At 44.0% G+C, this 27,298-nt stretch overlaps 2 protein-coding genes across 2 annotated transcripts; both read right to left on the minus strand.

The window, feature by feature from the left end:
* Nucleotides 1–377: 377 nt before the first annotated feature.
* ndufa12 (NADH:ubiquinone oxidoreductase subunit A12) lies at nucleotides 378–3,896 on the minus strand. Its single transcript, XM_080757565.1, has 4 exons — nucleotides 3,761–3,896; nucleotides 3,278–3,360; nucleotides 2,867–2,954; nucleotides 378–646 (listed from the first exon to the last, which is right to left on the minus strand). Exons 1-4 carry the CDS (start codon nucleotides 3,847–3,849, stop codon nucleotides 466–468), a joined length of 441 nt encoding a protein of 146 aa, XP_080613691.1. The 5' UTR covers nucleotides 3,850–3,896; the 3' UTR covers nucleotides 378–465.
* A 298-nt stretch (nucleotides 3,897–4,194) lies between these two features.
* Nucleotides 4,195–26,691, minus strand: fgd6 (FYVE, RhoGEF and PH domain containing 6). Its single transcript, XM_080757540.1, has 21 exons — nucleotides 26,414–26,691; nucleotides 22,078–24,244; nucleotides 18,477–18,591; nucleotides 16,959–17,026; nucleotides 16,566–16,596; nucleotides 13,108–13,259; nucleotides 12,193–12,349; nucleotides 11,865–11,952; nucleotides 11,434–11,484; nucleotides 11,289–11,347; nucleotides 11,116–11,187; nucleotides 10,921–10,989; nucleotides 10,140–10,223; nucleotides 9,941–10,020; nucleotides 9,685–9,787; nucleotides 8,451–8,594; nucleotides 8,260–8,362; nucleotides 8,020–8,117; nucleotides 7,615–7,743; nucleotides 7,015–7,163; nucleotides 4,195–6,387 (listed from the first exon to the last, which is right to left on the minus strand). The coding sequence occupies exons 1-21, from the start codon at nucleotides 26,421–26,423 to the stop codon at nucleotides 6,345–6,347; spliced, it is 3,972 nt and encodes a 1,323-aa protein (XP_080613666.1). The 5' UTR covers nucleotides 26,424–26,691; the 3' UTR covers nucleotides 4,195–6,344.
* Nucleotides 26,692–27,298: the final 607 nt, after the last annotated feature.

Below are 27,298 nucleotides of genomic sequence, written 5' to 3' on the forward strand. Positions count from 1 at the left end.
TGCAAATGTCTCAGCTCAGCATAATCCTACTGAGTGTGTGTGTGTGTGTGTGCGCGTGTGTTAAGACTTACCTTGTACCCTGAACTTCAGGCTCGCTGTAACACAAAGGCTAGAAGAACCTATGGTGACAGTCATAACAAATATATGTTGTGCAAATAAAATAGCAAGAAATCATACAATCGGTCAGTTATTAACCCATTCTGGACGGGAACCCCTTTTGGGGTTCTGTAGTGTACACTACAGTATAAAATAAATAGAAATTAATTAGGTCAGGATTTAGAAGGTGTTTTTAAGAATCCGCCTCATGCCATGATTGGAGAATTAGGAAATAGGTGGCCACAGGAGTTTGACAAAATGGACTCTGTAAACAATCAGAATCATCTGTATAGATTTTATTAAGATTACAAGTATAATTTACAGTGAGGGAATTAATTGTCATAATAATATGCGGCAGTCTCAGTGAGGTCATTGGGCTTCAGCTTTGGGAGGAACCCATTCATGGATCTTCTTGCGTGTGGTGGAGTACGGCACATACTGCTGGGCTGAGCCACTGACGTTGAACTGGTGGATCTCTGCGAGGAACTTCTTGGGCTCAGGGGGATGCGTGGTTGGTGGGTCATCTGTCATGCAATGCAGCCAGCGATGCCTGATGGAAACATCATGGAATGAGTGACCGCCGACCGGCATGACAGATTTAAACCCTCTCCATGGTGATCCACTTTTGTCTGTTTTTTATTGTAACACTAAAACATTATGAAGATTATTGCGTAGATTCATTTTGTGAATAGAGGGTATGCGCATGCATAAAGTGAAAAAGTTAGTTTAATGCAATCAGATAGGACTTTTCCATTTGTATATATGGGCTGTTAAAGCTAGAAAGTAGTTTGTGTTCCCGTGTAACATCCAGGTATGATGATGTCACGCGCATACCCTCCTCCATTTACCTTGTTTATAGGCTGCCAATACTACACAATATCTATAGTACTTGCAATTTTAAGATATAAGACGATAGTTACTAGCCTAAGATTTTGATGCATTTATCGATTCTGACATCTTCGATAAATACATCTACGAGAGTCTAAATCTTAGGCTAAGACAATACCTGCTATGTATGAAATTACACTTTGGTAGGTTTGGGTTGTGTTGCACACCATGTCATGCTATGACAGATGTTTTGTTGCTCGCTTGATTAGTAACGGATATTACAATATAGCCAACTCATCTCTTTATAATTGCCAAAGACTAGTTTACATAGTTGGGTTTGTCCTAAGCAGAGTCAAATTCCAATACCCAAAATCTCGTCACTCCAGCATGGCGGTGTTATGGTGAAATTGGTGACCTGATGAAATATGTCACAATCGTGTTGACATCACATAACAATTATGTGAACGTAAATCATTGTGGTTTGTTCATTAGCAGAGTTCAACCTAGCGGTATTTAGGCCACGTTTTTAAAGAGCTCCATGAAAGTTGTGTGAATTCCACAAGTGGTCACATATTTTGGCAGGTCACCAATTTCACTGCAACACCGCCATGCTGGAGTGACCAGGTGTGAGTGAGCGAGTGGCCGAATTTTGCATTTTTTTATGGAGCTGAAAGAAGCCTTCTCTCTGTCGCACCTTTTTCGTCTTTTTTTTTTTAAACATTTGAAATAATTCCCAAGAAATAACTTTTACGTAGGTTTGAATGAAACAACATTCTGATGATTTTAAGAATCTTATTTCAAAATGTGTTGGTGTAGCAAAAAAAGACTATCTACAGTTTGAACCAGATGCACTAATTGCCTTGTTCGGTTGTTCCAAAGCTTCTCGACCTTTACCACTAACTTACACTTTAAGAGTGGTATGCTTTTAGCAAAGGGAATAATTAATTCTTACAGGGTGGAAGGCCTCCACTGTTACATGTTTTACAGATGGCGTAGTGAGTTTGTATACACATCTTGAGAGGCTTTAAAGCAACCTAATAATAATACAGGTATTATTGGTTCACACCTCTGTATTCCTGAATGCACTTGTTATTGTAATTCTGCCTCCATATTCTGGTGTGATCTATAAGCCACAACAGCACATTGCAAGATGCCATGTTATGAGCTTGCAAATTTGTTATTGTCACCAAAGAATAGCATAGTCAACTAAGTGTGTACAGGTTTAAGCAGTTAATAGTGATTTAAGATATAAGTATTGCTCTCTAATGTGTGTGTGTGTGTGTGTGTGTGTGTGTGTACATGACCAAAGGAATACAAGAACGCTCACCCCAAAACACGCTCACCCCGGGTCAAATCCGGTGACCACGGAACGGTCACCAGCACCACAAGTTATTTCTAAATGTAACATTAGGTTTAGGCAGAGTTAAACTGTGCCTAAACCTCACCTTATTCGGAAAGTATATCGCTCGGGAGGCGGTACAATGGGAAGTCAAGAAAGTGAGAGGAGAGAGAAGTTCAGCGGCAACTCCGATTAGCACTCTTTCGCACACGTTTCCGTGGTCTCCTAAAGCTGTTTTATGCATCTTTAAAACATCTCACAAACACTCAAGCGACCGCGCTGCGCTCCGTGAACAGACAGTAGGTACATCTGCGTCCTATGGAGAGTGGAATAACCGATGAGGGACCCTAGGGCACCGTCGTCCAAAATTCAGAAAAGGTAACAGGGTACCGAAAGAGGCTAATCTAAACCTAACCTCAGTAAAACAATGCCTAAACATAACCAGCTATTCTTCATCCTAACCACAGTTAAACTATGCCTAACTAACCCCAACCTCAGTAAAACAAATACAAGAACCGCTGGGGCGAACGGTCCACAAAAACAATGGGGGCGAGTGTGTTTTGGGACGAGCCTTCCGGTTACTCTATAAAGTAGTTGAAGTACCATTCAGCAGGCACCATGCTGCCATCCACTTCCCACATCGTGTTCTTCCCATTCATCTCAGTGGTGTAAAGCACCCAGCGGTGTCGTCCTGAAAACACAGAATACACACCTTAACACGGATACAGTGTAAGTGTAATGCTTAATTGGGTTGTCCACTCACAGTTTAACAGTCTTTGTATTGAGTTTGTGCTTGAAATGTACTGTAATTCATCAAACTTCAATCAATCAAATAAAAAAACAGAGTAGCTCTCAGTGGATATAAACACTAAAGACAAATGAAAAGCAGTGCTGCGGTGCTTGACGTAAATCACTTTACATGTGTCTCACTCACTCACTCACACACACACACACACACACACACACACACCTCAAATCCTCAAGTATGTTATTCTATTTTCTGCGAGTCCTTACCAAAGAAATAGCGCTTGTCCTCAAAGTATTTGTTTCCATACTTATCCACACCAACCAATGGTCCAGTCTTAATATCATTTGCCCTGTCAACGTGAACGTAGTGATAATAATGTTAGATCATGGTAATATAACAAACAAACACATTGTCGCCTGCGCTGGGCTTCTACAAGGTCTTTGACTTTGGTGTTCGTGAAACAAGTCAGGATAGGAAGAATGACGCTCTAGGCTCTACCAGAACCATCTAAATAAAACATGCTATGAAGTCTCATAATCATAAACTTTGTTTTAATACTATATACTAGTCAACATTGACAAAGCATCCTGTTTTGCTAGTAAACAAACAGCTAATCCGAGCTCCGAAGTACTTGGCAAGGCAGCATACTGTTGCTCATTAAATCGTCACACACAAAACTTTGTTCCACACCGGCAGGCCAATCACTTAATATATTATGTATATATATATATATTTAACAACAAACTAACCTGAAGAACTGAACGAGAAGGCCACGCACGCCACCGTGACCTCCTATTTGCCCGAAAGCCCTTCGGACGATATTCACATACTCCGCCATCTTCACGACGGAACTATTATCAGGACGGACTGTTCTTCAAGTAAATCTGTCCCGAGTATCGGAATAACCTATGGGAATAACAGTTCCGCCCGTGGTCTGTGTATTGTGTACTGTCTGTTATAATAGCCTATTATAATATTATAGCATATAATATATCAGTACAATATATCAGTATAATAAGTATAGTAGGCTATTGCTTGTTATTTATTTTACTTTTATTTTTTACAAATAACATTTAGCTATTTAATTGTCTCTAAAACCACAAATTGTCTCTAAAACCAGGCAGAAATCACTGTAAAATAGCAATTTTTGCTTCTTTCTTATGTTATTTGACCATTTGGCCAATGTTTGGAAAATGTTAAATCGTGTGGGGACCCCCCTGGTGGTTCCAACTCCCGACCCACATGTTGAGAAAGGCATAATTATGGTTAGGGTTTCAGTGAATGCAGTACTGTCAATGCAGGCTCCAAATGATCCACACCTTCCCCCTATTCAATCAAGCTTCACTTTACAATTCTCTATATAAAAATCACCCCTTGACGATACAAAGAGGAGATCATAAAACACAGGAGGCAAAGTTATTGTACTTTTTAAAATATTTTATTAAAAACTGTTGCCTGACAGTTCAGAATAAAACTTTACAGCTGACTCTATAACTCTGAAATGGAGTGGAGGTTTTTAGTGTACAATCACTGCACATAAAACAAATTCATACATGCCTGCTAGCCCCTGGCTAGCAATTCTGCCCTGTCCAGGCTAATGCAACAATAATCACCAGCCAAAATTAAAGAGATTAAAAGAAACCATACATATGGTATAATATCTCCATATTATGGAGATCAGATGGCAGCCAATAGTCTTCATTAGACTAGCAGCTGATGTTTTGCCTTGGCCATAATGGGATAGTGCAATCTATGGCGACAACATTGGTAGGCCTACAACTGCAATACACTGAAGAAATTGACTATAATGGATATTTACTGGATAGCTAAATGTCCTTATTCAAATCAACAATTTCAATCAATGCACCAATCACTTTTGGAAATGTATCTGATAACTGGAGGCACATTGTGAGTTAAAACTGTTTGAATTATCATTTGAATTATCTTTTTTTCCTTTTAGTTTTTTTTTAACATTTCATGAGATATATAGATACTTCATGTATACTTTACACAGAAAATCAAATGCTCGTTTTGTAAACACTTTCAGTCTAATTAAATACAATTAAAAAAGAACGAATGGTCTTGATAAAAAAAAATCTATGCTGCAGTTACAAAAGAAGTGGCAACCTGTGCTTTTAAAACCGCTGTATCAAATAAAATAAAACTACTCCTCCATATTCAAAAGTATTATACAATTCCATATAAATATTAGCTCTCGGCTTTGACAAAAAAGGGTTGAATGTTGCTCTTCCAATTGCATATACACAGTATTACCAATGGGCCACTTCTTATGTGGCTAAAGCAAACAAAAATACTTGTAGTTAAATAACTACATTTCTGACATTTCCAGTTTTCTCCAGTATATTGTTTTAGCCATGATTTGTGTGTCATGTCAATCGATCCTACATTTTTAAAAATACTGTATACAGTATATGAACAAATGTCTCATTCAGAGATATAAACCTCCAGACTATAATCTACTTCCTCGGTCTTTGCAGAAGTCTGTTTTTCACAGTAAAAACAAAAACACAACCTTGATATATCGCTCAACACATAAAAAGATACTTTCATTAGTTCAGACAAAACATCTCGTCATTTTGAATTATATTTTACAAGGTTGCAAATTTGGTTTTCATCTTGGGGAAAAAGAGAAGCAAAACAAATGAACAATGGAAGTATTAATATGCTAATACTTGAATGTACTGATAGAATGATCTAGCTTGGGCAGTTACCATGACATGATTGTTTTGCACAAATGTGATTCCTTCATTCATTCTCAGATTAATTACATTTCTATGTCCCAGATATTATCGGGTTTCCAGTTACTTTAAAACTGCAATCCCTGCAATTTGAATAGGCCTACTATTTAGAGAGGACATAAAAAAAACATACTGATTGCAGCTTTAAATGATCCCGACATCTTTACGCAGTGACACTTCCACACACATGCTTCTGGACTTGACCTTGCATCTGAAATACAGAACAGTCTCACTGAAACACACAAATCTGCAGATCCACCATAATGAGGGCAAGAAATCCCCCATTGGTTCATAAACTCCACTCCACAGAGAATTAATGGCCTTATCCACCGGGGCCTTGCAGATAGAAATATGTCTCAAACAGCACAACCAATCCATTGTTCCTCTGAGGAAAACAGTATGATCCTGACATCAATGTAATTTTGACAGGGCGAACGGATATGTTTGTAGGGTAGACGGACCATCTGGAGTCTTTCCTGAGCTGTTGACCTTTGATCTGTGACCAGGGGTCATGAGTCTACAAACAACTGACTCCAGATAATGACCGGCAGCTTCACTGCAACTGGTACGGGGATTATTGTTCAAGAATCATAGCCTCCTGGAAGGCTTCAATCCATCTGAAGAAATAACAACAGAGAGACATTAGCCACGGTTACAAAGAATACATCAAATGGAAGCAACTTCAAAATTAAGTAAATGTTCATAAATAGCACACTTTGCCAACACCTGTAAGAACTTGTAAACAGGATTTTTTCTTTTTTTTTTTTAAATATTTTTGGGGCTCAGAGATGGGGAGTGACGGGCAGCAAAGGTTGACAGGGATCGGGATTCGAACCCTCGAGATCAGGGCTACATGGCATGGTGTTAATGCATTGAGAACGTCTGTGAAAACTTTGCCAACACCAGTCTGTCAGACTGGATTAACAGCCTATAGGCTGTTAATCCAGTCTGACAGCGTGTCGAGGGTTCGAATCCCGATCCCTGACGACCGTTGCTGCCCGTCACTCCCCATCTCTGAGCCCCAAAAATATCTTTAAAAAATATATATATATTATTCTCATTGAATTAAATAGCAAGTCCTGTCAGCTTCACTGACTGACTTGCCAACGTAAGTGGCAGCGTGTCAAGACAAACATTTACAATGACTACATCAAGTAAAGCGGTGGGCGAGTATTACCGACATTGGTGACATGCATCGTTCCCGAGTAGGTTTATACAACACTAGAGAGTACAGATTGTAATACCTCTGTGCAGTGGGGATGTCATCTGCCTTAAACATGTAGAACAGGGTGTTTTTGTGGTACAGTTTGAACTGCAGCTTCTGAGCGGGTCCATACTTCTCTTCTCTCAGGAAGAAACCCAACAGTGGCTGACTCTCCAGCGCCGCGACATCCTGACAAAAACAATCACACCCATGTGAACTCTTATCATCGTACAGCATCATGACGTAAAATAGACACTATGCTTATTTGCTCAGGCACTATGACATATAATTCTCCATTAATTGTCAAAGGGAATTTAATGTTTGTGTAAGACAAAAATAGACACTAAGCGGATTTGCTCAGACACTATGACGTAAAATTCTCCATTCATTGTCAATGGGAATTTAATGTTTGTGTAAGACAAAAATAGCCGATTTGCTCAGACACTATGACATCAAATTCTCCATTCATTGTCAATGGGAATTTAATGTTTGTGTAAGACAAAAATAGCCGATTTGCTCAGACACTATGACGTAAAATTCTCCATTCATTGTCAATGGGAAAGACCAATTCAAATACACACTTGAACGTAACAGCTTTGAGTGAAAAGGATTTGGGTGCAACATTGTGGGAGCGTGATACCTCGCTGGCGGCGTAGGTGTACAGGACTTTATTCTTGATGACGAACCACAGCCTCTTCCACTGCTTCTTGTTGCCTTTAGACCTGTTCAAGTAGCCACTCATGGAGGAGTTCTCTGTGTTGGCGGACACCTGATGAGGATCATGGGTGAAAATAACATGTCAAAACATCAGATGTACCTGCTAGCTGAAGTGGTTCTTTAGTTAGAAGGGAAGAAACGGTAATGTGATGTGATGAGTTGGGACAGGGCTGAGCCTGAGGGTTGAGTGGACAACACTGTGCTCTTGAGCATATTAACCTGTTTATTTCAAAAAGCTGTTTATTTGTCCCCAAATCCTCCCACTGTAAAATCGCTCCAGTCCTGCAGTTGAAAACTGAGATCACTAATGTCATCTAATGCTCCCCACCTCTTTCAGCGCAGCAGGAATCTTCTTGTGTTTCCTTGAAAATGAAAAGGCTCCTGATTTCCCAATAGGTGAAACTGATGTTGAGGCACAGCGGTCGCCTGTAAAAAAAAAAACACAAGTAATTTAGCGCCATAAATTCTGATACACAATCCTCTTCACGTAAAAGTGAACAACATTATACAAAATATTTTTTTCTTGTTGACTCAAGTGATATAACAGATATCACACTGGGGGACTTACTGTTCTCCTGTAGCTTGGAAAAACAGTGGTCACACACACGGGCTGGCTGGTTCTTGAGGTACTCCAGATAGTACTTATTGGACGAACAAGCCTGACACACCACCTACCACATAGACACAGCTATGGTGAGATTAGGGCTACATGGCATGGTGTTAATGCATTGAGAACATCTGTGAAAGTGTTAAAAGGACCTTGCCACAGGCACGACAGTGATGTCTCCTCCAGGTTAGAGTGAATTCACAGGTGCAGATCATGCACATGGTGGCCCTCAGGTCTGGGATCCAGATCGGAGCCTTCGATCCCAATGGCGCGCCGCTGTCCACAAGACCATCAGGCTAAGTTGAGAGAGTGAGGAAAAAAGGTGCAAATATGTATAACGACAGCATCATTGCCAGAACAGAAGATCTTTATATAAAGACATTGGTCCAAATTCACAACGGCGTTTACGCTGATAACATGACGTGACGCTAGGGGAAAGGCATTTACGTGGATTTCCCACATTAATTTGGAATTCATGGAAATGGCCGTGAACTTGACGCTCACGTAGGTTGGTCGGAAACTCCGTCAAATCCTACAATTTAGGTGGCGGAGAAATTTGCGGAAGCATACACTTGTGTATAGATTTATTCAGAAGGCTTTAATCTTCATGCTGAATCAATAAATTGTTCCCAAATCTCAGATAAAATATGTAGGCATGTGTCCCCAACATATTGGTCGATCAGCACAGAAATTATAGCCTATATAATAAAAGCTGAGTGCACTTGTATGCCTAAATGCATGCATTCTAGGCAAGTTAGCCTAGAGTCCCATACAGAAACTGCCCCTCCAAGCCCGACACCTTTTTATTTATTTATTAGGATATTAGGCCTACTATAGCATGCGCGATTGCGCTTCTCACTTGACAGCTTTCTACTCGCAGTGCAACGCGCTGTGAGCATGTAGATCGGCTCTCGCGCATGTTAAAAAACAAACTCACAATTATAATAAGAACATAGGCTTATCTGCATTCTGCACTGTACGAATCCAACATTGTTTAGTGTAGTAATGCCTGCAGTAGGCGGCAGCCCTATTGAAATTGTTTTGTTACAGAGCTCCTTGAGTCAGTTGACTGTCGGTCGGTGTGTGTGTGTGCAGGGTGTGTGTGTGTGTGTGGGGGGGGGGGGGGGGGGGGGCAGACAGCAGCGTGCTGCCGATCCGATTCACATTGGAAAATGAATAGGGCTATATAGCCCTATATAAAAAATAGAAGACCACATTAGCCTAATGAATGGCATCAGCGTGTTTCCGCCACCGTTACACTCTGGCGTATTTATTGTTGGTGAATCGAGCCCCATTGGCTTTAAAAACAACTAGGTAAATTAAATACAGTACATCAATAGGTTGGAGAACTTATACAGCTAAAGACATAAAAAGGGCAATTCTTACCTCCTCCTGACTACGACTTGATATAAAAGTTATCTTCTTCTTCGTGTAGTCGTCTATGGCCTTGGCGATGGCCTCCAGCCACTCATCTCTCTCTGTGGCAGAGCTGCGAGCATCGGAAACAATTAGAACGCACAGAAACCCAATAGCAGCCAGCCTGAATCAAATAATAAGCTTCACACACAGTTAATAGCTCATATTGTGCAGAATTCCATATGTGTGCATGTGGTTGTCCGTTGCTAAAGCTAGGTATACTGACCTGGCTGACAAGATAAAAGAACGCTCAACGCTCTCGATGTTTATCTCATTCTGATAGGCCTCCTGGCTGGGTTTGCTCACCTGCAACGCAACCGAACACAGCAACTCAGTTTATCGACGACCACTCCGTTTTATCAAATGGCTGCTCGATCAGCACATGGTTTGTGGTGTTTTACAATTCACGTGATGATCCCACTCACCTTCATCCCAGCTAATGACAGCATGCTGTTGAGTTTATACTGGCCAGACTGCACCGGAGTGGTGTACATGAGTGCATCGTTAAACTGGGGAGAACAAAGACAACGGAAATGTGACCACGTTGAAACTAGGGTTCGGTATCGTTATTTATCCAATACCGATGTTAAATTAAACCAGTGCAGTCAACGCTGTGTGTTGCTGTGCTTTCCATCTTTGAGGGGCATGCATCTGTACGTCGTGCACTGGACGTACATTAGGTTACACAGCGGTGGTGTATCAGAGACTGCTTTGACATGGTGACATGAGACGTGATGTCATACCAAACTGACCCCACAGAAATGCCTTGCTAAAAAACTAGCAAAACACATCAAATGTGTATATTATACCGCTTAAATTATTTCAATTAGTAAGCCAGAAGAGTTGAGTTGTGTAGCTACTAGCCACTAGGTATAGTATTGTGTGGACTGATGTGGAGTGCAGCTCATAGACAAATCACACGCGTGTGAAGTGAGGGGAACCATTCATTGTCAATGGGATTCAAATGTTTGTGTAACATGAAAATCTTCACTATAGCTGAATATAGGACTCAATTCAGAGCTTGTGTGTGTGGGTGAGCATGCGTGGTACGAGCACGAATGTTATTATGTCACGGTACGGCGCCTGCCCGCTTGTTGTTCGGCTGTTGTCAGATTGCTTGCTCGCCTCTCAGTGAAAATGAGTTTCCAAGTGCGTCAGCTTGCTTGTTGACAAGCTGCTGTCAGAGCAGGTGTCATCATCACTCACCAGGAAGAACATCCGTGGCTGCATGACTTTCCTGGACAGCTTCATCAGTGTGCCTTCCTTCAGGAACACCTAGAAGAGTACGTGGAGAAGTAAGAGAGATTACGGTACAGCGGGTTTAGGGGGCTTTTTTGGTTTGGTTCAAATGGACTTGTTCAGGTCTGAAATATAGTGACAATTCATGGAGATGCTACCCACCCTGCCTGGCTGAACAATCTCGTGGTGGCCGTTCAGACTGTATTGAATGTGCATCAGCTTTTGAAAGTTATCCTGAAACAATATGAGGAGAAAGAAACATGAGCCTACAGTAGATGTATTTTCTTTTTTATTGTGATGCTCGGAGAAAAAAAAAGAAGGTGTTTATCTCTTACCCCTTGTTTCATGATATCGTTAGCATGGTTGGCCACTTCCTTCACTATGCCCAGAGCGGCTGCATGGATAAGAATTAAATATTAGCCACCGCGTGTGATTTCTCTTCATGTTCAGTATAACGTAATTAACATGCCAATGTCTTACCCTGTGTGTCCTTATAATCTTCAGAGTCCTCAGGCAGGTTCTTCAGATAATCTGTTGGGGGAGGGCGGATGGGGGTGCTCTTACTATGGTAGCTGAAATCATGTGTTACTTGTGTGTTCATATACAATCACTACAATGTGACCTTTAGGAAAGATAATGGCATTCCACAGGTCTATGTTACCACGTTTGTCCACTAGGTGTCAGCGGATTACTGACAAACGGCATCTAGGCCAAACACACAACCACACTTGTGCTGAGCTTGCATCCACACGCTGCCAATAAACAGTGGCATGATTCAATCAACTCTGACCCGTAGTGTGCATTGGTAGGAGAGACAGGCACAGGGACAGCAGTGTGTGTGTGTGTGTGTGTGTGTGTGTGTGTGTGTGTGTGTGTGTGTGTGTGTGTGTGTGTGTGTGTGTGTGTGTTACCTGTAAGTAGCAGCTGATACTGTGGGATCCTCTGGACTGGTTTCAGCAGGTAGTGCTTCAGAGCCAAGCTGGCACATCTTGGACTCATCTGAGACAAAAGAAAAGACAAAGCCATCATTCACACGGCCGTCATGCAACCACACACACACTGACAGCACCAAAGCCCTCTCGACTCAAACGCGTGCACTCGAGGCAGACAGTCTGTGTTTATATATTAACAACCACAATTTCAACCAAGTATAACGAAAAACCAAACTGTCTGCAACTCGTTTAAGTGACGACTGTTTCACCAATGCACAAATGCAAGCATGCCTACTGCACCACTTACCTCGAATTCTCGGACGACAGCAGAGAAGCCGGGGTTCTTTCTGCACTGCTCGTCCAACAGGGCCACGTTGTTGTCAAACTGGCGAATGTAGGTGGAGTACATCTTCAGATAAGGTCCCTTCTGGACGAAAATGTCCGACAGTCTCTGGTGATCGCTCCTGTGAGGCAGATGGAGGAGAGAGGAGCGTTTTATAATTACACGTCTCCATTTTGAATGAACGTGTTACAGAGCCATGGATTGCATGAATACTCCCTGGAGGAACGGAGGTTGTCCATTCAAAACTGGCCATTCATTGTCAATGGCATTCAATGTTTGTGTTAGGACAATGTTTGTGTTCACACGCACCCTCAAAGCTGGACATAGGAGGGGCTAGCACCCCTCAAAAACATCCAGAGCACAGCTCCCATCGTGAGTGCGTGTGGGGTCTTAGGCTAAATCGCTTATTTTGATCGCTCGAACATTATTATTATTATTTTTCACATCTGACTTTCATAATGACCAAAGGCCCTTCTGTATCAAGGCGAACGAGCCTAAGACCCAGCGTGCATGCCTGGTCCAGAATTTTAGTGTCAAACCATAATTTCATACTTTGACTATTTGTGTGAAAATGTGTGCAAAACATTTTGAATTAAAATCTTTCCCTCCAATCACCAATGTCAATTGTTGAAAATACTGTAAAGAAAATGAATAAACATATGTTTAAAAAAATAAATAATAATCTTTCCCTCCCTGGAACAAAATATTTTGTTCACGGCCCAAATACATATACTTTTGGGTGGTCCTTGACGTGAAAAAGTTTGAGCACCACTGAGTCACTGAGTCACAGAAACGTAGGTTTTTCAGAAAAACAGCTTTAGAGGATTTGGAACACATTTTTGGAATCGGCCACCCCTAACGGTAAAGTATAGCACATACCAATGAGCCACTCTCTCCTCCAGCTCCCTCAACAGATCTCGGTTCAGCTGGTAGAGCTGAGGCAGGTAGTAGAGGATCTGGCTCAGAACACGCTCCTCCACCACCGGCTTCCCGTTCTGACGAGTCGCCTTGGCAACCGCATCCCGGAAATCCTGCAGCAGGGACACAGAGTTGTTGAAGGTGTCAGAATAACAAATTGCAGGAGTATGGGTGGGGGATCTAATGAGGAACCGAAACATAGACATACAGCCAGCAACTATCTAATATTTTGGGGCGCCCACTGGCCAAGTGGTCCTGACAGCGCGTCGCATGTTCGAGTCCCGCTCATGACGACATTTGCTGCATGTCTCTCTCTCCCTCTTTCCTGTCAGTCTTCACTTTCAATAAAGGCAAAAAGCCAAAAACAAATCTTAAAAAAAAAAAAAACGATCTATTATTATCTTAGTGATTATTCTATCGATTGACTGTGTCATGCAAAACTAGTGAAGATAGTAGATCTACAAGCTCACAACATATCACATCGCAGTGCGGTGTGAGCTTGTAGATTACTCTAACTATTTTTGAAATGTTCTGAATTGTTTTGAATACACTGATGACGTCACGTGCCAAAAATAGGGATATATTATGGTGAATCAATTATGTTATTAAATGATCTACTATCTATATTTCTTTTAACTGCAGCCTATACATACAACATAGAGACACGTCCATCCCACAGGCGAGCGCGCACGCGCGCAGTCCGCGCACGCGCACACACAGCTGGGCAGGGTGCGCTGACACATGACAGAACAGGAACACCTGCTTATCACCTCATAAACATGCCTCCCAACTCTCTGCTACCTCGCAACACACACGCACACACACACACACACACACACACACACACACACACACAGCTGAGTCAGCGGCAGCGCTCTCACACTGCCCTGTGTGCCAACACACACATCCACCTGGAAGGAAGTAGAGAAAGGAGGCAGGATCCAACTGTCTTAGCCTACGTACACTCACTCTCAAACCCCATACAGGCATAAACACACAGCACCAAAGCCCTCTCAAACATGTGCACTCGAGGCAGACAGTCTGCGTTTTGTTTATATATTAACAACCACAATTTCTGGGGCATGGTGGCACAGTTGGTACTTGGTAGTGCTGTCGCCTCACAGCTAGAAGGTCCTGGGTTCGATTCCCGCTGGGGACGCTGTGGGCACTGGCGGCGTGTTCCCTCCTCCGCGTCATCAGTGCCCATACCCGAGGCGGGGGTTGGCGATAGGGCCTTTCTGTGTGGAGTTTGCATGTTCTCCCCGTGTCCCCTAGGGTAGATACCCTCACAAAAACATGCCGTAATCCTGGTCTCTAAAACGACCTCCCCCTGGCCAGCCGGGGCGCCTGATGGAGGGGAAAGGAACTGGTCGGAATAACGTGTCCCTTCCACTCACTACGTCCGGCCGGGGAAATTCCCCTCTGTCAGGTGAAAAGAAGCAGCTTGGACTCCTCATGCATAGAAGGAGGCATGAGGTCAGTCCGCTGCCCCCCCAGGTTGGCAGAGGAAGTGTAGCGCACAGGATTACTTAGATAATTGGCACTGGGTGAAAAGAAAAACTGGGTTACAAAATCGTGGGATAAAAATGTAGTTAAAAAAAACAACCACAATTTCAACCAAGTATAAAGTCAAACCAAACTGTCGGCAACTCGTTTAAATGACGACTGTTTCACAGACACAAATGCAAGCACGCGTGCAGGCGATCGGGAAGGCCACCCGTGTGCGCGTGCACACTCGCATGCATGCACGCACACGCCCCACACACACACACACACACACACACACACACACATATGAAAACAGCAACAAATGACAAAGGAGGGCGGAGGTCTCAATCTACTTGAATATAAGTGACACACCACAAACGTTCTCAAATGTGGACACAGTGGACAATAAAAGACTATTGTCAAAAGCAATTCTATCAGTGGAACATTAATCAAAAATAATAATACCTAGTGACTGACAAGCACACACAAATCGTGCACACACTTTTCCACCACCCACCCACACACACAGGATTAGCTAAGGCATGTTGTGTATGTCTAGGGTCCACTCAGTGGCCTGAGGAAGCAGCTGCCATGTGTCCAGCGCCAGCCACGGAGAGAAGAATGTCATCTGACCCCCTCTCTTTCTTTCATAGGACGTCTCTGCCTCTCCCACCAGCGTTTTAAGCTAATCCTGTGCTCGCTGCACTAAAGCCACATCAGAGACAGACAGACGGACGGACAGGTGGAGCCCTGGCCTTGACCTCCCCGGCATGCTTTGGACGAACTCTCTCCACCTGAGATTCCCCAGTGGAGACACTCACTCTGTAGGAGGTATTCCCAGATATGACAAGTAATCCACTGGTGTGCTATAATAATGTAATATATAATAAGGACACCAGCAGTTACACCGGCACAGACCACACATAAGTAAATAAAGATATGATATTATATGATATAGTATACTTTATTGTCAGTTCACACTGAAATTTGTCTTGCGACACAGCAGCCAAGTATGCCAAAGACTCAGACAAGAAGCCGGTAGGCCAGGGCATATTTTTGAATGTCACAGGGAAACTTTGTATTAACAAAAACTCATCAACTTGGTACAAGACCCCGACAGTATCCAGGCATCACAGACTGCCAGCTAGGAGTTCACCAGGTAACCTGGCTGCACAGCTCACCTCACCAGAACAAAGCCAAGACTTAACTATCAACTGTTATGAGGTGGGGAGGCAAAACTGATATACTCCCGTCTGCCGCATATACACACAGCTTCTCCATCGCAATTGCATGGATGCATACGAAGATTACGCGCACACATGCACGCACGTGTGTGTGCACCGTCAAAAGTGACCTTCTGTCAGTGTCCCTATACTACTAATGAATGGAATGATGTGATAGATCAAAAGACTTAAGCTTAGTTGCAACCATGGCCTGGCTACCTGACCAGAATGGACCCAGGAAACTACAGTACCGCCCAGCACAGCATGTTTAAAGATCAACACCATTACTCAACTCCTTAGAAAGCTCTTCAGGAGAGAGCCCACACAACCCAACTGCTCATTCATTTATCTCCATCCAGCACTTTGATCGCTGTTCAATACAAGCGAAGTGCCAGGGGGAGTATAAGACAAACAAACAAACCCCAAGTGATCCAACTTTAATTAAAACAACCACACCGTAGTGTGTTGGCCTAGTGGTCCAGGCGCATGCCACATATAGGCTCTGGTCCTGTTCATGACGACCTTTGCTGCATGTCTCTCCCCTTCTCTCTCTCTCCCTCTTTCCTGTCTGTCTTCACTGCAACTATCAATAAAGGCACAAAAGCCAAAAACGAATCTTCAAAAACAAAAACAAAACTGTTCGTTCAGGAGAAAAGAATATGCAGTTTACAACCGATGGTTTAGAACTTTAAAACTGCAGACACTTACTATGTGAAGCAGCTTCAGGACATCCACGAACCTGTTTGAGAAGGCACAGGTATACGTGTGTCAGTCACAGTCCAAAATAAAACAAATGTCTTGACTATTATTATGGCACACATGCACGCATGGAGCCGTTGGTGGGGGCTAGCTTAGTGCTATGCATGGAACAAGCTCCCACTGTACCTTCGTCAGGCAGCCTCTGTAGACATTTTTAAAGCTCAGCTCAAGACCCACTTCTACAACATTGCTTTTAATTGATCTTTTATTTTTTATTTTTTTGTTTGCTTTTCTTTTATTCTCCATTGTTCTGTAAAGCACTTTGAGCTGCATTTCATGTCATGAAAGGTGCTATACAAATAAAGTTTTATTATTATTATTATACATTGCTAAAACACTCACACTTTCTCAGAACTCATGATCTCCTGGGCTATGTGCACCACCTTCTTCCTCTTCATCTCGTCCTCCTGCTGAGGAAGGAATCGGACAACACAGTCAGTGCAAGTATTGTGCAGTGTGTATACGTTCGGTGTGTGCAACCGTGTCAAAAAATAATGTCCACGATTACTGCTAGATGTTAGGATTACAGGATCATTACAATTTATTAGCCATGACTCGGGTTGAAAAATGGGTTTCACACACCATCTGAAACTCATTAGTCCAATATTGAATGGTTATTCACAATTCAGCATGCAACCCTTGTTAATGCCACACGAGACATCAGAGCACTGTTATTCACGGGGACACACAAGACGACATTCACTTACAGCGTCACTGCAAACCACCATGATCAGCCTCAGTCTTGCTTAACTGTTTAAAAACATGGATCCGGTCATTTCACCTCCCGGACAAAAGCTCGGTCGGATATGGTGTCTGAAAGCAGAACACCAGCTCTACACTCTGCCCTTCGCCTGCTCTCTTCTCTCCTCTACAATTGTGTGTGTGTTGTGGAATGGTAATGGGGGGGGTGGTCTCTCGCGTTTCTTAATTTGGACAGCAGCCTGCATGGCCCCCTGGTTGACTGAAAGGGCCTCCTGCTCCTAATTGTGCATGCACGTGAGTTTGCGTGCGTGCATGGGGAGGGAGTGCATGACAGACATAAGCTGTTTGAGGGTATCACAGACGTGTGCGCCGATAGCATCACAAGGGTCAGACAGGACAAAGCCATTTTAGGAACTGGTCCTAAACACTTTTTTCCCCATCCATCTCCATATCGCACGCACACACACACACACACACACGCAGTGTGTTAACTACGACAGTGACAGCTCACTTCCTTGGCAGTGACATTGCTCTGTCCCTCGCCCTCATACCTCATACCAGACAAATAAACTGAAGGCTCGACTATCAAGGCATTACTTATTATTAGCAAACCTCACACGCTTGCTGTGGACTCCAGATATTGAATTACCGCTTTGATTTTACAGTATGTTAATGTTTTAGCGTGCTCTCTCTCTCTGCGCGCACGTGTGTGTGTGTGTGTGTGTGTGTGTTGTAAATAAATGGTAAATGGTGCATTTATATAGCGCCTTTATCCAAGGCATAGATTGTGCATTACATTCACCCATTCACACACACACACACACACACACACACACACACACACACACACACACACACACACACACACACACACACACACACACACACACACACACACACACACACACACACACACACACACACACACACACACACACACACACACACACACACACACATTCATATACAGATTGTGGCGGAAGCCATGCAAGGTACCAACCAGCACATCGGGAGCAATTTGGGGTTCAGTGTCTTGCCCCAAGGACACCTCGACATGTAGACAGGAGGAGCCGGGATTCGAACCGCCGACCCATGGATCATCGGAGTGTGTGTGTGTGTGTGTGTGTGTGTGTGTGTGTGTGTGTGTATGTCAGTTACCTGTCTGTCCTCTGCCAGGTCCAGGTGCTCCTTGCTTGAGGTGGAGCTGTCGTCCTCTTCATCAGAGCTGTGAACCTCCTCCTCTTCAGAGTGAAGATCCAGCCTCATCCAGTCCCTGGCCAGGAAGACACAGACAGACGCCATAATTCAATAATAAAACATGCATGACCGTAATGTGATGGAAAGTATAAGGTATGTTTTGAACAGATCTAGGTAGGTATGCAATTCAAATGCGTGCATTAATGTGTGGAAAATGAATGAATTCCGTGCATATTTAAAACCAAAACAACAGCATGTGTGGGGAAAAGAAAGGGCTACAAAAATTGTGTTTTAATTTGACGGAGTGTAAAGATTACATGGCTGGCCTGGTAAACAATCCCGGTCACGTGAAATCACATTATCCATCAGCGTGATTGACAGACCGGTCTTCTGAAGACAGAAGACATATAATGTGAATTCACACAACAGTTATGGTTTACTAGGCTACATTTTACCTTTGCACCCCGAGTCAAAGAAACACTCAGCCAATTTCTGTGGATAATTAGTGGGGAATGGGGCTTATTAGAACCAACTTGAAAATTCACATAGATTTCCCCCAAAGCCCATCCATGCTAAAGGCAATAATGCACATCTCTGCTTCAACTATAATACCTAAAATGCCTGTCTATAGTCTATCTTGACAAGTTGACATTATGATACAGCATTACACTCTGTTGTTTGTCTGTCACTGCTAGACTGAAAGGATCAACGTGAGAAGTAATTGTATAACGATAAAGGGTGTGAAGCTGTGGAATAGATGTGATGATGAATTGAAAGACTGTGTAGCTAAGGATAAATTTAAGAAGGTATTCAAAAAGTATTAAATAGCTATACAGAGTAAAGGAACTACTACTTCATGTTACTACTGTTACTTTTATTAGCATATTGTTTTTTTTCTTTTTTTGCTTGTTATTCAGAAGGAAGAAGAAGAGAAAAAGAAAATAAGAAAAAAAAAAGGTAAAGAAACATGAATGTTGCACTGTTCAGTAGAAATGTTGTTTGAGGACCTGTAAAAGGGATGTAGCCTACATATATATTTTCATTTTTATTATTTTAATTTAATGGACAAAAGGGTAGACGTAATAAGCCTAGGCTTAGCCTAGCCTAGGCTTTTTCCAGAATAAGAAAAAGAAAAAAACTGATGAACTAAGAATGTTTTGTATGGAAAGAAAAAACAAACTAATAAACTAAACTAAACTAAAGGTCTAGTCTGCTGGCAGGACAACAACATAGTTCTACTGGCTCTAGTCTGCACTACCCTGGTAGTTTTACAGACTAGCTACAAGTAGCAACATGTGTATTGTTTGTCACCAGCGATTTGATCTGGGCCTCTGACTTTCCCATGCTAGGATGCAAATGCTAACGATTTGCTACAAGGATCACAAATGCAGAGTCAAGCTGCAATTTCTTATCTATCCATGTTTTTATTACATCTTCATGTCTGTCACGACACCTGGCTGTGTTGGAAGAACATTTGACCTGGACAGGTGTTTGTTAAGACAAGAGCTGGTTAAGACAGGACTGTAGCTACTATAGCTAGTATAGCTACTATAACGTAGTTACAGGTTATTGTAATAACCTTCGGGAATCTCAGCATCATCCTCTTGTGTGTACTGTGTAGCAGCTCTTCAGACCATTTTTGTTCATCTTTTTACATTTTGGAAAAAGAAAAAAAAGACAATTTGATATTAAGGTGCCCACAATGTTTATGCTGCCTACTCTTCCTGATATCATGCCTGATAGTTCTCTCCTGACAGGTTGGTCTTTAGTCTACTTTCTCAACCTCCTCGTTTTGCCTGTTTCTTTCTCACCTAAACCTGACGACCCCACCTCTCTCTCTCTCTCTCTCACACACACACACACACACACACACACACACACACACACACACACACACACACACACACACACACACACACACACACACACACACACACGGACGTGCACAAGCACACACTTCTTGCCTATTCTCAAACTGTCTCTCCCTTTTTCTATAGACAAGCATTCCAGCACACTGGGTCAGGCACAGAGCGCCACTTGTTTACTGCCCAAGGCTGGTTACATAAACTTAACAGGCTTAGATGCCTGGGAAACACTGCAGATTCACTCACTCACTCACTCAACTCACTCACACTCACACTCACACTCGCACTCGCACACGCACACGCACACGCACACGCACACGCACACGCACACGCACACGCACACGCACACGCACACGCACACACACACACACACACACACACACACACACACACACACACAATAACAAACCACTTTGCATACCAGACAGATTTAAGAAGCAAGCAAGGTCCTCTTCATTGCTTTACTTTTTTACTTTTTCACCAGTGTTCCTGGACAATACCTAAAGCCTGAATTATTGTGTGTGTGCAGTTCAACACAAAAAAAGTTTTACTTGTTTTCCAGTTGAACACCACTCTGTTGAGCGACACGTCATATGACACTTTGTTGCCGGAGCATATCAAGCTTCGCTTGGCCTTGAACTCAATAAAACCAGTGAATAACAACAGATCACTGTCAGACATGTGACTAAAGCCAACATTTAAGTTGGCATTCGTTCAATGACCCCAGAACCCCCCCCCCCCCATGCAGACTCATTAATGTACCTGGATGGAATGGAATAGACGAGGTGTCATTAGCTTTCAAACTTTCTCACATGGAGAAAGAGAGAGAGGGGGAAAATAGAAAGATGAGGTTAAGATGAGGCCGGACACACCGAGAGGGCGGGAGTCCGGAGCAATGGACTCCCGTTAGTGGTTGGTTGGTGGAAGGTTTATTTTCTCTGTTCTAGAGTGCTGTGTGGCGTTTCTTGCGATTCTCAGACATTTCCTGCCCTGGCCACTGAAAATAACCCACAGGAAAACAGCCCAACCTGCTGCCGCACATCAATGCTCTATTCAACATTCTATGCTGCTAGCTTATGGGCTAACTTTCACCCTCCACTTAAAATACCACCCACACTAAAGCCAATATAGCACACAATGGTTCCCACACTGTAGTTACAGGATACCTGGAATCACTGGGTAATAACACGGTTTGGGCGGTGAATAGAGGCCAGGACTCGGCCGACATTAACTCAACCACAGGTACAAAACGCACACACAGCGTGCACAATACAACCAACCTATATCAATGTGGTATTGTTCTAGACATACGTCTCTCGCTTTCCCAGGAAACTCATTCATAAAGGTCATTAGTCAGACGACATACTCTCAGTCTGGGACTCTTGGCCTATTATTCTGTGGTAACAATAAGTAACAAAGTGATGGCATGACTGAGTTATTTGCTTTAGGCGACAAATTGTTGGGAGGCTGCGTTGATCTCTAAGGCTACATCCTCTTTGAAACCTGAGTCACCATCAACACAAGACACAATGCTACAAAACAAGATACAAACGCAACGTTGTAATCTTAGCCAGGCTTATTTTCCCCCCCCTTATGAGTAATTGTTAATTGAAAAGGAAAAGAAAGGGTGTCTGGGGAAGACATTTACATGCAAAGTTAAACATGCACACATTCCAAATATGCCGTAAACACCCTACCCATCATATTCATTGCCCAGGGATCGCCGATAGGGGTCTTGCACCTCATAGATGTCTGCGTCCTCTAGGTCATTAGGCCAGCCGGGCCGTGCACCGTGAAATGGCAGGTTCATATACTCCGGTATCTCCTCATACAGTGGCACGTTCTCGTACTCCACAGATTCCTCCCCACCCTCCCCACAGCTGTTATCGTCACCGGTGCTGCCAGAAGTTCGGTCCGGGTTTTTATCCCCCGTGCTCGACTCCACGCTGGTGCAGTCCAGAGACTGACCTCCCTTGGCCAACAGCTTTGGCAGCACCTTGACTGACAGCCTGAGTTCCAGCAGCTTCCGGAAGGAGAGACTCCTCTTCTGATGTTCGCCGCGGATCGCCAGGTCGGCCGCAGAGAAGGACTGCGCCCTCTGCTTGTTCCCCAGAAGTGGGGCTCTGCCCTGGGGAGGGACGCTGCTCCTGGTTGGAATCTGCCTGCTGAAGAACGTCACGCAAGGCTTACGGAAGCGCCATGATGTTCTCTCCTGGGGCGGCGCGGGCAGATCCCGCATAGGAGTGCTGGCATGCGGTGGTGCAGGGGGGTATAGGAAAGGTGGTGGGGGGGCCGGCAGGCTATGCCTCTGGGGTTTCCTGGGTGGCGCCCTGGGCGACTGCTCCTCAGCAGAGAAGGCCTTCCTGGCGTTGGCCAATGGTGGGTGGCAGGCCAGTTTGATCTGTTTGGGGAGGCTATGCGCGATAGGGTAGCGCTCGAAATCCCCATAACCGTCCTCTTCGTAATCCTCCACCCTCTGCTCTGCCCCTTCTTTTTTTAGGGTCAGAGCATCAGGTTCTGGTCGAGAGAGCAGGTCCAGCGAGTGGGAGGCGTTCCTGTTGAGGGAGGGGGATGTGTAGGGCATTCTGTGAAGGCGGGGCGAGAGGGAAGTCTGTCGAGGAGGGGGCACTGGGGCATCGGGCTCGTCCTCCGCCAGGCCTGGAGCTTGTGGCGGTTCAGGGCTATCAACAGAGGTTACAGAACCCTGGCTGAGCTCCTCTCTCTTTGAACCGAGAGACAGGCCAGCGAAAGCTGATGTCCCCGCCACCTCCTCAGCCTCGGGTCCCTGTGCACGCTCCTCTGCCACCCCCTCCTGGGCACTGCCCTCCAGGCCATCCTGCCGGACCAGAGCCGGTTTCCTGGGTTTACGTGGATGAGGGACTGGCAGAGGCTTACACGGGGCTGCAGGGACCTGCACATCAGCCCTAGTGAAAGGTGTACTGTCTATGTGGGGGTCGCAGCAGTCAGGCTCACTAGTGTATACCTGAGAGGATTCAGAGGAGGTCGGCGGGAGAGTCAGTTGTGAACGAGGCCGAATCGGGGAGGTGACGTCGCTATCTGCGGCAAAGCAGGCTGCTTTAGAGTCTTGGGTTGTTGTTGTTTCCGTGACTGAGGCATCGGTTTGCCGGTCACATTTTGCAATATCAGGCTTTGCACCCTTAAATGACTGACCTGTAGTATTTTCACTGTATCTGAATACCTCTGATGCTTTGGCCTGCTGCTGAGCCTCGGTCCCGAGCACCTCCCTGTTCGCCTGTCCTCTGTCGAGGTGTTTCTGTCTCTGGGGTTTGTCTTTATGCTTAGGGAGGCGGTTGTTGGTCACACCTCCATCTCCCTCCAAACCCCCTTTCTCCTCCCGGCCATCTGATTTCTCACAAGGCTGAGTGACAAGTCCACAGTCTTCCGTAGAATTCCCATTCTGCAAGGGTTTGCTGTGCAGGTCGTTCCCAAGATCTGTGACATTCCCGTTGCCCATGTGTTGACACTGGGAGCAATCCTGGAGGCCACACGAGCAGGTGGGGATGACATAGTCTAAATCGCAGGTTTCAGGTTCAAATAAAATCCCATTTTTGGAGTTGAGATGGGACAGACTGTCACCTGGAGCATCCAGGTGCTCCTGAGATGTGATGTTGGGCACACTGGGTTTGGTGGGTGGGAATGAAAGAGACAGGAGTGAGGCAGAAGGCTTGGGGATGCATGGTTTGGGTGCAAGAGCAGGTTTCTCTCTCTTCTGAGCAGCAGGGGAAGGCTGTGACACAATGGAGGGCTGAGGGAAAAGGCCTGGCTTAGGAGCAATGGGAGGGGGTAAGGGTTTGGTGGCAGCAGGGAGTTTAGGTTTGGGAGCCAATGGAGGCTTCTTCACACCTGCAGGAAACAGAGAAGACATTCACAATCAGAATCTGTGGATTGGCCAAGTATGTTCACATGCAAGCACATTGCTGTCCAACACATGAATGAAAAAATAAAATAGCACAGCAGCAAAACAATATAACATATAAGACAGTAATATATACAGTATCTGCATGGAATGTGTGTGTGTGTGTGTGTGTGTGTGTGTGTGTGTGTGTGTGTGTGTGTGTGTGTGTGTGTGTGTGTGTGTGTGTGTGTGTGTGTGGGATATTTTTTATTATATATAGGCTATTATTTAAATCACAACACTTGTTTCATTCACCGAGAATGTAAACTGATTTGTAAAGCATCAACGTATTTCCTTGAGCGGTACCTCCGCCAAAAATCCTGCAACTTCCAAAAACAATGATAGCGTCTATAGCTTAGATATTGCCCAGTGTGTGTACCGGAGGGACATGGGCTCTCAATGGGCATGTCCCAATGGGCATCACCCTAGTATACTTTATTAGAGATCAGAGAATAGAAAACAGCCATGTGCACACAAGTTCTGAACGCAGCACAAGTGCATGCAAGCACTGACTGTCTGACCCTCTCCTGGTATAACCATGGACAGCTGCAAGATGTCATTCAGTCTAGGGTCAAAGGGTGATTCTTAGGGTCACATGGGACAAATGTAGCAACAAAGAGAAATAAAAAGGTAAATGGGAATGTGTGCATATTATTCACATTCTGAACAAGTTAGGTTGTGGATACAAATCAAATATCCAGAGACTGTGCTGTCAAATGATGTGCTGTCTAATTAATGCTAACTTTGTAAATGTGAGCCTACTACTAGATCACATCTTCTTCATAGAACCACATTGATTCAGTATATAATGAAATTAGCCTATGAATGCCTTGCCCAGTTGAGTATTGGGTGGTGGAGTAAGCATCTTTCGATGGAAGCAGGATTCACACTATATTCGGGATAACTGGATTACAAACGCAGATTGAGCAAGCATTCACACTATTTAGGAGTGCTAGATATGAATTAAATAAATAAATGTTTTTATGTGATGTATTCCCCATGCTTTTTGTTCTTGCTTAATGTAAGTCGCTCTGGATTAAGAGCGTCTGCTAAATGCCTAAATTGTAAATTGTAATTGTAATTACAGTCAGATGCAACATCGAATTCACCTGCCAACTGTTGAAGTCACTGCATATACCTTCTACCATATCTCTACTGGCATGTCTGATATGGTGTGTACTGTGTAGTTTACAGGAGATTATTCATGAAGTATGGACCATTCATATTCTCTCGGTTCATTAATATGATGCAAATGTTATGACAAGTTTATGGCAGGCATGGCCTAGTGGAGTCATATTTTAGGCCTTATATTTTCCGTTATTTACACACACAGTAAAATCCCAGCCAGTAGCCTACTGTAACTCTTTAGTGTCCATAATATCTAGGCAAATTGTTACATCTGTACACTCTCGGAGTCAAATATTAACACCGAGGATTTTACTGTGTACACTGACTGGAGTCACTGGACTGCATGGATCAAACTGTCGTCTCGTCGACAGCACGAGAAGCGGAGTCATCGAGCGGATGTTCCCGTAACCTGAATGACACAAAAACGCTCATGCCCCATGGAAAAAAAAGAACTGTGTAAAACGGTGCATGCATACATAAACACTCACTCAATGAAACAACCCCGCTTCAGCCCGATAAACGTCCATTATAACACTGTTGCGACTGCGAGATGTTATGATCGAGTTGGTTTATAACTTTTGTGTGTTGCATCAACAGCAGGGCAGATGTTTTAAAGACAAAGGAAACATCTCCCCCCCTTTGCCCCCTGACACTGGCTGCAAAGGGGTATATGAAAACGGAATCAAATTCATTGTGTTGATTATTTTTAGTATGCACCGAGATTGAGGTCGGGCTCATCCTCTCTCTTGGATGTCTTTTGAAAGCTATCATTAAGAAAAACAGTAATTAACTCTGGTTATAACTAAAGAAAAAAATAGACCCAAAAGTTAACGTCGGGCTAGAATTTAGTGTAGCTTTTCCCCCCTTCATTTTCTGTAAAACACGCCAAAATGCAAACAATATTGTCATTATAATAATCACACAAAACACACTTTGCAAAGCACGATTTCGCTAACTTAGCAGCACCCCCCCAGCCCCAGGAAACAAACCTGTGCTCATGACTCCCGACTTGCTCCGTTCTCCATGAGTAAAATTTACTTTCAATGGAAAGGCAAGGAATTCGGTGTTTTTTCCCTCTTCGACAGCATTGTCAGTCAGTGGAACACACCACCACCGCGACGTGATCTTACTTATCCACAGCGGTTTCCCCTCATTCCGACGACGGATGCATGAATCAAGCCTATACGCGTGTTACTTTTGTCCATTTTCCCCAAGTTTTTCAGCCACGGCGCTGCTTCCTTTCCTTTCCCTCTGGCTCTTCGGTCGGTGGCGGTGGGACCCCGGCAGTCCCCTCCTTCGACCACCAGGGGTGCGCTCTGCGTGCTTGTTGTCAGTCACCATGCCAGAATTCACCCTTCGAGGAAGGACGAGGATAGGGGGGGGGGGGGGGGGGGGGATTCTGGGAAGTGTAGTTTTTCCCAGCCACCGTGCTCCTGGCTCTTCGATGGGACCATAGAATAGCTGGTTCCCAAAGTGGGGTCCGGGGACCCTCAAGGGTCCTTGAGGGAGTTCCAGGAGGTCCCCAGCTAAATGATAGTTAGGAACCAAATGGAGCCTTATGGGTCTGTAACCAAATGGACCCATTTGTACACTCTCTGAGTTAAATTACGGTAAGTTTGATTTTACCATAATGTATTGATGTATTGGGGTCCCAGAGATAGACATGCCATTAAATAGGGGCTCGTAGCCTAATTCAGGTCAAACCGGGGGCCCTAGAGCCATACAAATCTTCTCATATGGGGGTCCTTGGCATGTATTTCCAAATAGGGGGCCCGCAGGCTAATGAGTATCATTTTGGGGGTCCTTGACATGAAAAAGTTTGGGAACCACTGCCATAGATATAAGAAAGGCATGTCTATGGATTGGACTATGGA

Source organism: Protomyctophum bolini (genome assembly GCF_963924005.1).
Source record: "Protomyctophum bolini genome assembly, chromosome: 23".
Classification (NCBI taxonomy): domain Eukaryota; kingdom Metazoa; phylum Chordata; class Actinopteri; order Myctophiformes; family Myctophidae; genus Protomyctophum; species Protomyctophum bolini.